We start from the raw sequence: 13,204 nt of genomic DNA, 5'->3' as shown, positions 1-13,204 counted from the left end.
GCCCTAAAGGCCATGTAAGAAATTTTAGCAACACAGTAGAACAAAAAAACTGAGATAAATCACACAAGAACAGAATGATGACAGTTTTATTTTACCAGCATCATCCCCAAGCCAGCATTACTCATCACCAAGAGAGAACTTTCAGCTAGAAAGAATTCCTTGGCAGAAAATGAAGAATGGGTTGAGTGACCAATTTCTAAGGCCTTCTGGGGCACAGACATAGAAAAAACAAATTCTAAATTTGTATGAAACCACAAGAGATCACAACCAGAGCAATCCCAAGAAATAACGAAGTTGGAGGCATCCCACTTCTTATTTCAAACTGTACTACAAAGCTATAGTAATTTTTTTTTAAATGTCATTGGAATAAAAATAGGCATACATACCAATGGAAAGGATTAGGAGCCCTGAAACGAACCCTCATATGTAAAGTTGAAAAATATTTGAAAAAAAAAAAGTGAAGAATACTCTATAGGAAAAGTGTTATCTATTCAATAAGTAGTACTGGGGAAACTAAATAATTATATGCAGGAAAATGAAATTTGGACCCCCATATTACATTACCTACAAAAATTGACTAGAAATAGACTAAAGACTTAAGCAAAAGACCTGAAACCATAAAGCTGCTATCTTAAAACAGGAGGAAAAGTTACTTGACAAGGGTCTTAGAAACAAATTTTGGGATATAACACCAAAAATACAAGGAACCAATGCAAAGCTCAATAGGTGGGGCTATATCAAGTTCAAAAACTTCTGCACAGAAAAATAAATGATGTGTAAAATGAAAGGGAATCTACAAAATTGGAGAACATTTTGAAAAGTATACATCTGATAAGAGATTAATATACAAATGATATAAGGAACTCATTGCTGCTGCTGCTCTAATTCGCTTCAATCGTGTCCAACTCTGCGACCCCAGAGACGGCAGCCCACCAGGCTCCCCCATCCCTGGGATTCTCCAGGCGAGAACACTGGAGTGGGTTGCCATTTGCTTCTCCAATGCATGAAAGTGTAAAGTGAAAGTGAAGTCGCTCAGTCATGTCCGACTCTTCCCGACCCCATGGACTGCAGCCTACCAGGCTCCTCCACCCATGAGATTTTCCAGGCAAGAGTACTGGAGTGGGTTGCCATTGCCTTCTCTGAAGGAACTCATTACTCAATAGCAAAAAAAAAAACAAATTTTTTTTTTAAATGAGCAGAGGTACTAAATAGATATTTTGTTAAAGAAGACATGCAAATGACCAACAGATACATGAAAAAGGGCTTCATGTCACTAAGCATCAGGAAATACAAATCAAAATCCCACCTCATACCTGTTACAATTGTTGTTGATGCTGTTCATTCACTAAGTTGTGTCCAACTCTGTGAGCCTATGGACTGCGGCATGCCAGGCTCCTCTGTCCTCCACTATCTCCCAAAGTTTGCTCAAATTCATGTCCATTGAGTTGGTGATGCTATCTAACCATCTCATCCTCTGCCGCCCCCTTCTCCTTTTGCCTTCAATCTATGCCAGTATCAGGGTTTCTTCTAATGAGTCGGCTCGTTGCATCAGGTGGCCACAGTATTGAGCTTCAGCTTCAGCTTCAGCATCAGCCCTTCCACTCAATATTCATAGTTGATTTCCTTAAGATTGACTGGTTTGATCTCCTTGTGGTCCAAGGGACTCTCAAGAGTCTTCTCCAGCACCACGATTAAAAGCATCAAATCTTTGTTGCTCAGCCTTCTTTATGGTCCAGTGGTAAAGAATCCATGTGTCAATGCAGGTGCCACAGGAGATGCAGTTTCAATCCCTGAGTTGAGAAGATTCCTTGGAGTAGAAAATGGCAATCCACTCCAGTATTCTTGCTTGGAAAATTCCTTGGACAAAGGAGCCTGAAGGGCTACGGCCCATGGAGTCTCAAAGAGCCAGACTTGACTGAGCACACATGCACAAAATAACATTCATACATGACTACTGGAAAAATCATAGCTTTGACAATGTGGACCTTTGTTGGCAAAGTGATGTCTCTGCTTTTTAATACACTGCCTAGGTTTATCATAGTTTTCCTTCCAAGGAGCAAGCTTCTTTTAATTTCATGGCTGCAGTCACTGTCTGCAGTGATTTTGGAGCCCCAAAAAAATAAATCTACCACTGCTTCCAATTGTTCCCCTTCTATTTGACACAAAGTGATAGAACTGGATGCCATGATCTTAGTTTTTCAAATATTGAGTTTCAGATCAGCTTGAAACTGTTAGAATGGCCATCATCAAAATACAAGGTCTAAGAGGTATTGGTGAGGATGTTGTAAAAGAGGAACCCCAGTGCACTCCAGGTGAGAATGTAATTTAATACAGCCCTTATGGAAATTAATATGGGAACTCCTCAAAAGATTAGCAATAGAACTACTAGACAATCCACTGGAGAAGGGATAGGCTACCCACTCCAGTATTCTTGGGCTTCCCCTGTGGCACAGCTAGTAAAGAAACTGCCTACAATGTGGCAGAGCTGGATCCAAACCCTGGGTTGAGAAAATCCCCTGGAGAAGGGAAAGACTACCCACTCCATTATTCTGGCCTGGAGAATTCCATGGACTGTATAGACCATGAGGTAGCAAAGAGTTGGACACGACTGAATGACTTTCAGCGACTTTCACTCACTGAGACTGAGTAATCTCACTTCTGGATATATATCTAAGGAAATGAAAACAGAATGTGGAAGAGATATCTTCACCCCAGTGCTAATTGCAGCTTGATTCACAGTAATGAAGATATGACTAAAACCTAAGTGTTTGTCAGTGGATGAATAAAGAAGATGTGGTACATGTATGTAAAGGAACATTATTCAGAAATAGGACAAAGGAAATACTGTCATTTGTGAAACCATGGCATTGGCCAAGTTAAGTAAGTCAGACAGTGAATGACAAATATTATTCAATGTCACTTATACATGCAATCTAGAAATTCAAACAGAGAGCAGAGTGGTGTTTTCAGGACCTAGGACTTGGGAGACTGGTGAGACAAGCTTTGAATAATAAGGCACAGGTATGAGTAATAAATAAATAAACTTTTTACAACATGATGATTAGCTGTGATCATAAATAAATTCTCAATAATGAAAGATTAAATTTATTATGTAATTCTATTTCATATAAATAAAACAAATATATTCTTTGGAGAAAGAAACTATATAAAATTAAAAGAATTGCCAGGCTTGGATAAATACTTCTTTAATATCAGATAAATTCTTAGTAAAATTTTGACATAAATCTATAAATAAGCATTGACATTAAAGATTAAAATAATTTTTAAAATATTTCATTTTCTTCAGTATTGAATGACTTTTCACTATGAAGTCACTTAACTTCCTATCAGTATCTCTCATTTTGGTTTAACTTATTTATAACTGGAGAATAATTGCTTTACAATGTCATATTGGTTAGTACTGTACAACAATGTGAATCATCCTTAAGTATACATATATTCCCTCCCTCTTGAGTCTCCCTTTGACCCCCATCCCATCCCATCTCTGTGTCTGTGTGTGTCGCTCAGTCATGTCCGAGTCTTTGTGACCTCATGGACTACAGCCCGTTAGGCTCCTCTGTCCATGGAAATCTCAAGGCAAGATTACTGGAGTGGGTTGCCATTTCCTTTTCCAGAGGATCTTCTGACCCAGGGATCAAACCTCAGTCTCCTGCATCTCCTGCATTGGCAGGCAAATTTTTTTTTTTTTTTTAAACACTGAGCCACCTAGGAAGCCCCAGAGCACCAGGCTGAGCTCCCTGTGTTATACAGCAACTTCTAACTGGCTTTATCTAATTTACACATGGTGTGTATATACGTCAGTGCTACTCTTTCGTTTCATCCCATCCCCTCCTACCCTGGCTGTATTCACAAGTGTGTTCTCTATATCTGCATTTCTATTCCTATTGTACAAGTGGGATTATCAGTACAATTTTTTCTAGGTTCCAATATTAATACATGATATTTGTTTTTCTCTTTCTGACTTACATCACTCTGTAATACAGGCCCCAGGTTCCATCAGCGTGCTTTAAACATCACATCTTAGATTTGTTTGCTATATTATCAATGTAATGTTATCAAAGTTGATAACATGTACATCTTGTCCATGACCACAATTTCCAATATCATTTAGCATTAATTTCAGATTTATATTGATTTAATGATGCAATTTGTGTTTTATCATAGTTTTTCAATTCATTTTATTAACTTTTATCTGATAAATATTTTGTTACCATGTCTGTCTTGGAACTTCTGTTGATACTGTTTGTTTTCCTGAGATGTATTCAGAGGTACTTATTCCTTATATTCTTGTATATTTAAAAAGACATGCCTGGTTTTTTAAAACCAAAGGGGAAAAGGGATTTGTTTAAGTTTTTCTGGTTTATAGTTCTCTTCCTCAGAACTTTTTACATGCTGTTCCACCATTTTCTGCAAGGCAATGTTCTGTATTTTCTATCAATGATGACTGCCCTTCAGCGTGGGTGAATAATCCCCTTCATTCACAAACCCAATGAAATCTTGCTTCTAAGTCAGCCATTCAAAGCCTTAAATCAAAACCCTGGTCTGTTCCTTGACAGAAGTTAGAAGGATTAGTGTTCTAACAATTGCCATCCTTCCATCTCACCACTGCCTATGCAGCCCTCGGTAGCCTGAAGCAAAAATTGCAGCATCTATTCAGTCTCAAGCCCTACTTCTTGCCCAGAGGGTCACATGAAGCTTTTTGTTTGCATCTGGAATGTCAGGACCATGAAGATCACCAACCAAAACCATTTCCTATTACTGTTGAAGTCTTATTAACACTGATACTCCAGATCGAACCTGGGGAAGAGTGAAGGGGTGAGAAAAGGATCTCTTTTCCATAAATCTGCCCTCAATGCTGCTTCCTGACACTATCATGTTCCCAGTGCCGCACTCAGCAAGTGAGATCAAAATTCTATATTCTCAAGCTACATATTAATCCATTCCTATTTCTGTACTTTCAGAATGCTTTTTCCAACTGGCAATTATTTTCTCTCCTACCTCCAATAATTACTGAGACTATAAAGCATCCATCACATTCCAACTGATAGGCCATCATATCTAGAAATATATCATATCATATCATATCAAGAGGAAACAAATTGTCATGTGCTTTCTGTAGTCTCAGTGATCTCATTTATCACACATATCATATAATTATGCAATATACTTTTAATAATATACAACAGTTTTAGGTATATGGTGTCCTTAATAAACTTTTCAAGTTGTTATTTATATATTCAATTTTAGCTATAAAGAGAATGCGATGAAGTTATCAAGAATTCACCATGATCAGCCTGTGAAACCCCTGGACCGAGCAGTCTTCTGGGTTGAGTTTGTCATGCGCCACAAAGGAGCCAAGCACCTTCGACCAGCATTCTATGACCTCACCTGGTTCCAGCACCACTCTTTGGATGTGATTGGCTTCCTGCTAGCCTGTGTGGCAACTGTTACATTCCTGGTCACTAAATGTTGCCTGTTTTTTTGCTGGAAGTTTAGTAAAACTGAAAAGAAGAAAAAGAGAGAGTAGTAGTATTTTTGTTTGTTTTTTTAGCGGTTGGCCTGGAATCCTTGGAATGGTTCACGGAAGTAACCAGCCATTGATTAGTAGAGACTCCTCTCCTACTCCACTGGATTCTTGTCCATTCCTCAGTTTATCAAGCCAAAGATCAAAGACTTACTCCCAAAATATGCCACATGATTCAGAAATAAGTTTTAAAATAATCTATTCTTGAAATAGAGAATATAAACAATTAAACAAATGGTAGTTACTACCATTAAAGTCTCAGTGTTTTATTTATCAATTTCAGTTTAACCAGTTGAGCTGCTGTTTGAGGTCTTAGGAATGTAATGATTAATTCTATTTTCAGTACTGAACATATTGAATATTTCCTGAAAATCAAACATGATTTTGGTTTCAGTATGTACTCATTATTACTCATTCTCTAAAGAAACTGGACAAGGAGTAGTGTAGAGTACACTTTAGCCAGAGCTTTCCTTCCAGTCAGGAAGATCAGGAGACTCAGAGTTTCTACTCTGCTGTACAGCACATTTTGCTACCTGCTGCCTAAGTCACTTCAATTGTGTCCAACTTTTTGCAACACCCTGGACTGTAGCCTGCCTGGCTCCATTGTACATGGGATAGTACTGGAGTGGGTTGTCATTCCCTTCTCCAAGGGATCCTTTCAACCCAAGGATGAAGCCTGCATCTCTTACGTCTCCTGAATCCACAGGCAAGTTCTTTACCACTAGTGCCACCTGGGGAGCCCTAAAGCACATTTTACACCATCAATTTTCTTCCAGATGACACATCAGACTTTTTCCCATTTGTAAACACTATTTTCCATCTTTCATTTCAAGATTCCCCTTCATTTGGGTGTTAATAGTGATAATACTTCATTTGTATTGTATTAATAACCCTTCCTGGCTTCAGAGAAATAGCTGATTATCAGATGTTAGCAAGGTTGATGGTACAATGGAGCAAAAGTAAATGATTAGAATTTAATACCTATCCTTTTAAATTAAAAATCTATTTAATTCTTTCCTACATTAATTTTACTTACAAAGTACATATGTGAAAAATAAGAAGCAAACCACTAAAAAGCTATATTGCAAATACTTTTGGAGGAATATGTGTTTCTCAAAAATGCTGTTTGCTATGTGGTTAGTTTCTCCAATAAACAGAAACCCAGGAGTCTGCCCATTTCTTCTTCTTCCTTTGTCTCATCACTTTTCCTGGTCCTCTCATGAACTGTACTGTGATCACTAAACTAAGCATAAGTACCTAGACGTCTTATTAACTAGTGCCAGCCAGAAATCTGAAGTAACATGAGGATACAAGTTGATTTTTAATAAAAATAAAGATGTCTTTCCCTTTCTTTTCTAAAAAATCTATTTTCCAGGATGTTGCCCTTGAGGTCTATCCTCCAGTATGTTTTGACCTTGAGATCAAAAAATTGTTTGGTCTTACTGTGATAGCATTACACAATAGTAATCAAGTTCATTAAATAATCTACCACAGATTTTGATATTTATAACCCAAGCTTGTGTCTGTATCTTAGAATAATTATAAATCACTTGGGCAGTTATCTGCTTTTTACAGCAACAGTGGCACAAATAAGAACAAGGTAAAGATAAATTTATTTTTAGATGTGGAATTAACTATAAAGAGATTTTCTCAATTTTATGAGGTTTTGAATAATTAATTATAATGATTTAAGGCATATAGTTTAAAAAGTGTAAACATAATGCTGTCTTGCTTATGATAAAATTAATGTAACCAAACCTATAATTTACCACAGTGCTATATTCTGGCAATAAGATAATGTTCTTTCCTCAATTATTCTTTAAAATCATAATTTAATCTTTTGTTACTTTCTACCAACGTCAAGATATACCTTCACTTTTTTGTTATTACCAAATGAGGTAGCATAAAGGAGTTTAATTAAACTCACAAAATGGATGCCCTGAACAATTTCTGAGCTTATACAAAACAACTACCATAGCAAATAAATGAATAAACTCTATCTTGTAGAGACCAACGTTTTTCTTAACCACAAGTTTCACCTCTTTAAATATTTATACATTATTATATTAAATATATTAACAACATGGTAATAATTTTAGGTATGCACAAGCTAAACCTTTGTAACATGTCATATATTTCCAGTTTAAGTTTGATAAAATATTTTTCAGGAGTTTGATGATCTCTGACTTTTCTTGTCAATTAAAATAGCATGCTTTAATATACTTTATTTTTTAAATATTTATACTTAATATGTGACTATTTTATGAAATCCTGCTCAAGTTTCTCAGTCATGACAAAAAATCTTCATTTTTTGAATGTTGAGTTTTAAGTCAACTTTTTCACTCTCCATTTTCACTTTCATGAAGAGGCTCTTTAGTTCTTCTTCACTTTCTGCCATAAGGGTGGTGTCATCTGCATATCTGAGGTTATTGATATTTCCCCCAGCAATCTTGATTCCAGCTTGTGCTTCCTCCAGCCCAGCATTTCTCATGATGTACTCTGCATATAAGTTAAATAAGCAGGGTGACAATATACAGCCTTGATGTACTCCTTTTCCTATTTGGAACCAGTCTGTTGTTCCAACCTGTCCAGTTCTAACTGTTGCTTCTTGATCTGCATACAGATTTCTCAAGAAGCAGATCAGGTGGTCTGGTATTCCATATCTTTCAGAATTTTCCACAGTTTATTGTGATCCACACAGTCAAAGGCTTTGGTGTAGCATGTAAGATGAGTGCAATTGTGTGATAGTTTGCTATCAAAGCAGTGCTCATAATTCTCCAAGCAGGGCTTCAATACTATGAGAACCAAGAACTTTTAGGTATTCAAACTGGATTTTAAAAAGGCAGAGGAACCAGAGATCAAATTTCCAACCACTTTTGGATTGTCAAAAAAGAAAGAGAGTTCCAGAAAAACATCTATTTCTGCTTCATGACTATGCTAAAGCCTTTGACTCTGTGGGTCACTACAAAGTGAAAATTCTTCAATAGATGAATTGAGGCACCTTACCTGCCTCCTGAGAAATCTGTATGTAGATTAAGAAGCAAGAGTTACAACTGGACATGGAACATACACTGGTTCCAAATTAGGAAATGAGTATGTACAGGCTGTATATTGTTACCTTGCTTATTTAGCTTATATGCAGAGTACCTCATGTGGAATGCTTGGTTGGATGGAGCATAAGCTGGAAACAAGATTTCCAGGATAAATATCAATAACCTCAGATAAGCAGATGATACCACCCTTATGGCAGAAAGTGAAGAGGAACTAAAGAGCCTCTTGGTGAAAGTGAAAGAGGAGAGTGAAAAAGCTGGCTTAAAACTCAACATTCAAAAAATGAAGATCATGGCAGCATTCCACCACTTCTTGGTAAATAGATGGGGAAACAAGGGATACCACCACAGACTTTATTTTGGGGGGGTCCCAAAATCACTGCAGATGATGACTGCAGCCATGAAATTAAAAGACGCTTACTCTTTGGAAGAAAAGCTATGACCGACCTAGACAGCATATTAAAAAGCAGAGACATTATCTTGCTGACAAAGGTTGTCTATGGTAAATAGATGGGGAAACAATGGAAACAGTGACAGACTTTATTTTCTTGGACTCCAAAATCACTGTAGATGGTGACTGCAGCCATGAAATAAAAAGACACTTGCTCCTTGAAAGTAAAGCTATGACAAACCCAACAGTGTGTTTAAACGCAGAAACATTACTTTGCTAACAAAGATCCATATAGTGAAAGCTATGGTGTTTCCAGTAGTCATGTATGCATGTGAGAGTTGCATAATAAAGAAGCCTGAACACAAAAGGATTGATGCATTTGAGCTGTGGTGTTGGGGAAGACTCTTAAGAACCATTTGGACTGTAAGAAGTTTAAACTAGCCAATCCTAAAGGAAATCAATCCTGAATATTCATAGGAAGGACTCATGCTGAAGTGAAGCTCCAATACTTTGGCCACCTAATGAAAAGAGTGGAATCATTAGAAATATTGAAGGCAGGAGGAGAAGGGGTCAACAGAGACTGAGATGTTTAGATGGCATCACTGACTTAAGAGAAATGAGTTTGCGCAAGCTCCAGGAGTTGGTGAAGGTCAGGGAAGCCTGGTGTGCTGCAGTCCATGAGGTCGCATAGAGTTGGATATGACTGAGTGACTGAACAATAAAGTGTATATACACACATATGTGAACACAAAGTCACATTCTATACATTATTAAGAATGACTCATATTTTCTGTTTTTAATTTCAAACTTCCTTGCTTTTTAAAATGAGGAAAGCATTTTTTTCTGTCATGTTTTATCTATTTTACCAAAAATAATGATTTTCTGTTTCAGATTTATCACACTCCTTACATTTATGAGATTATCTACTGTATTTTAAATGGTAATATAATTGGTACTTAGAAAGGTCTGCTGCTTGTAAAATAGAGAACGATTAGGTCGGCAGTGCACATTGAATTACTACCAACCTTCTGCTTCTCAATTTTACTTCCTCCCCAAGTTCTTTACTTCTGAATCCACTCTAATTCCACCAAGGTTCTGGTTTCTGACTCCAAACTTAACCAAGGAGACTGAGATCCTAATATCTCATTCTCAGTTCTTTCCCCACAGAAACAGCCTTTAATAGTCTCAGATAAAATTGCATATGATATCAGTAACCCATATGGCAACATGAAATGAAAGCACCTTTCAGCCTTAAAGGATCTGTCAGACAATAAAATTATGATTTTTGTATCAAAGGAAGCCACCCCACTATCCTAGAGAGCCTTTACCACAATTAATACGCTTCAGTTTAGTTCTTGTCTCCTTTCCAGGCAACCTCCTTCAAAAGGACTTATGCCCTCACTGCTGTTTTCAATGGCCCTGACCTCACAGCAGGACACTGTCCACCCATGCCTCCGCCAGAGACTCCTGGACACTCAGAGGCAAGTCTAGGTCAGTCTCTTGTGGGGTCACTGCTCCTTTCTCCTGGGTCCTGGTGTGCACAAGGTTTTTTTGTGCCCTCCAAGAGTCTGTTTCCCCAGTCCTGTGGAAGTGCTGTAGTCATGCCCCACTGGCCTCCAAAGTCAAATTCCCCGGGGGTTCTCAGTCCCTTTGCCAAGTTCCCAGGTTGGGAAATCTGTTGTGCGTCCTAGAACTTTCTTAGCAGTGTGAGAATTTCTTTGGAATAATTATCCTGCAGTCTGTGGGTCGTCTGCTTGGTGGCTGTGTTGGTGGGGCTAATGGCAACCTCCTCCAAGAGGGTTTATGCCACACATTGCGTGTCCCAGATCTGCTGCAGCCAGAGTGCCTGTCCCCAAGGCAGGCCACTGCTGACCCATGACTCCACAGGAGACACTCAAACACTCAAAGGAAGGTCTGGTTCAGTCTCTGTGAGGCCTCTGATAGCTTGATGCATATGAATGAAATGATTTCAGGAAGCCCAGAGGCTTACAACTTCCATTACATAGATGATCGCTAAATCTTTTCATGTTAGAAATTTAGCTTTTAACAGTAGTCTTTTAATATTCAGATTACCTGTCCCTCTTTGCAAAACTTGTTATAGAGTCAGCTTTCTCCATGGTCGCCAAAGATGCTTCCTCTCAACTCAAGTCTTAATATTCCCACCAAATAAAACCTAACTCTCAGCTTTCAGGTTGTGCATATTTTTTTTTCCAGTCAACATTGTAAAAGGAGGTAAAATTTCAAAATGCATGTGTAATCAAGTATCTTTTGGGCTTCCCTGGTAGCTCAGCTGGTAAAGAAACTGCCTGAATGCGGGAGACCTGGGTTCGATCCCTGGGTTGGGAAGATCCCCTGGAGAAGGGAAGGGCTACCCACTCCAGTATTCTGGCCTGGAGAATTCCATGGGCTGTATAGTCGATATAGTTGCAAAGACTCAGACACTACTGAGTGACTTTCACTTTCAGTCTTTGCAGTCAGTTCCATATTTTTATAAAATCGTCTTAGTTTTGCAAATTTTGCTTTGTGTTCAGAAAATTATATGAATATAAATTAAGAAGGAGATTTTAGTCTTATGACCAGGAACAAAAGAATGCTTAGACTCATCCATCAACCAGACTTCATCCCAATGTGCTGTATGCTATGTCTCTTAAAAAGTGTTCGACTTTTTGCTACTCAGTGGACTGTAGCCTGATGGGCTCCTCTGTCCATGGGATTCTCCACTCAAGAATACTGGGGTGGGTTGCCATGCCCTCCTCCAGGAGATCTTCCTGACCCAGAGATCAAACCCATGTCTCTTATGTCACCTGCATTGTCAGGTGGGTTCTTTACCACTAGTGGCACCTAGGAAACCCATTTATTTCAATGATTTCTAATAAAATGTGAAGCCTGAAAGCAGCACCAGAGGGAGTCCTGCTCTCATTCCAACAAATCCTGCGCTTGTTACTCAGTGCAGAGTTTGGTAAAAGGCTGAGTCAACAAGCTCTGATTCCAGGTTCAAAATGATTTTCAACTCTGCCCCTGCTCATATTCCCTTTTTCCGTACCATGTAAAGTGGGGAATAGCATACTTGGTGTGTCACCTAAGACAGATGGCATAGGCCACTACAAATCCTTTTAAATTGTGAAATAGAGATTAGAGACCAAAAGTCAGTCTAAACATGGACAGTTCCTCTCTGGTTTTAAGTGGGAAGAGTCAAGAGAAATGTTAAGCCATAGGTTCTGGAATTTATTTACTGTCTTTTCACTTGCCCATTCATTTACTAATTTATTTATTTGACCATGCAGTCTCAGTAGCAACATTCAGGATTTTTTTTTTTTTTTTTTTAGGTTGTGACACGCAGGGTCTTTAGTTGTAGCATATGAACTCTTCAGTTGCTGCAGCATGTGAGATCTAACTCCCTTACCACAGATCAAGCCCAAGCCCTCTGCTTTGGGAGTATGGAGTCTTAGCCACTGGACCACCTCACCTGCTCAGACAGAATGTGACTTAATCAATTTAATTTCTTCTGAGTAATCAGATAAACAATTCTAACTTTCTCAGCTAGGATTGAATGTATAAACTTGGGGGAAAAGTGGCAGAGTCAGGTCTATCCTAGAAAAAAATTAAATAAGCCCCTTTCTTTAAAATCTTCTTTAAAATTGTAAGATCAGTTTGAGTTTTCTCAATTTTATTTATTTATTTATTTTTTGAACTAGAGGCTAGGTTCTTTCTTGTTCTGAATTCTTTCCAAACCACCTACAGAGTGTTATTTTAAAACTGGTCTTGCATGTACTTCATAGAAATTTGTCCTTAATATATATATGTATTCCAGTGATTTCAGATTCTCTGGGATTTTACTCGATTGATTTGGTTACATAATCAGGCTTTAGTTAGATTTATGATATTTTACAGATGGTTTTAGATGTTTATAGATGTTTATGATGTTTTATAGATGTAAATATATCACCTGAGAGAAGATCCTGATAATTTTCACATTTTCTCTAATAATGATAAACTGACTATAATATGGGTGATCATTCTTGTGGCTATGTGAATAACAACATTATTATTTCTGTCATTCCTATGGGCTTTTTAATATCTGTTAGGTAGTTAGAATAGGAAAAAGGAGTCCAGAATGGTGGTGGCTAAAAGATAAGGAAGGGAAAAGCCCGCGAAAATAGAACAAAGAAAGGTCCGAGGACTGGAGTGAGGACCTCAGGTAAAACAAGCAGCACTCCT

The 13,204-nt window shown here is 37.9% G+C and overlaps 1 protein-coding gene across 1 annotated transcript in view; it reads left to right on the top strand.

The window, feature by feature from the left end:
* Positions 1–5,800, top strand: part of LOC109560534 (UDP-glucuronosyltransferase 2C1-like) — a 38,526-nt gene extending 32,726 nt beyond the window's left edge. Inside the window, exon 6 of the mRNA XM_070791550.1 lies at positions 5,269–5,800. Coding sequence (XP_070647651.1) covers positions 5,269–5,548 — 280 coding nt within the window. The 3' untranslated portion in view covers positions 5,549–5,800. The remainder of the gene's footprint in view (positions 1–5,268) is intronic.
* The last annotated feature ends 7,404 nt before the right edge of the window (positions 5,801–13,204 follow it).

This window comes from Bos indicus, chromosome 6 (genome assembly GCF_029378745.1).
Source record: "Bos indicus isolate NIAB-ARS_2022 breed Sahiwal x Tharparkar chromosome 6, NIAB-ARS_B.indTharparkar_mat_pri_1.0, whole genome shotgun sequence".
Classification (NCBI taxonomy): Eukaryota; Metazoa; Chordata; class Mammalia; order Artiodactyla; family Bovidae; genus Bos; species Bos indicus.
This window is presented reverse-complemented; position numbering and strand designations above follow the sequence as displayed.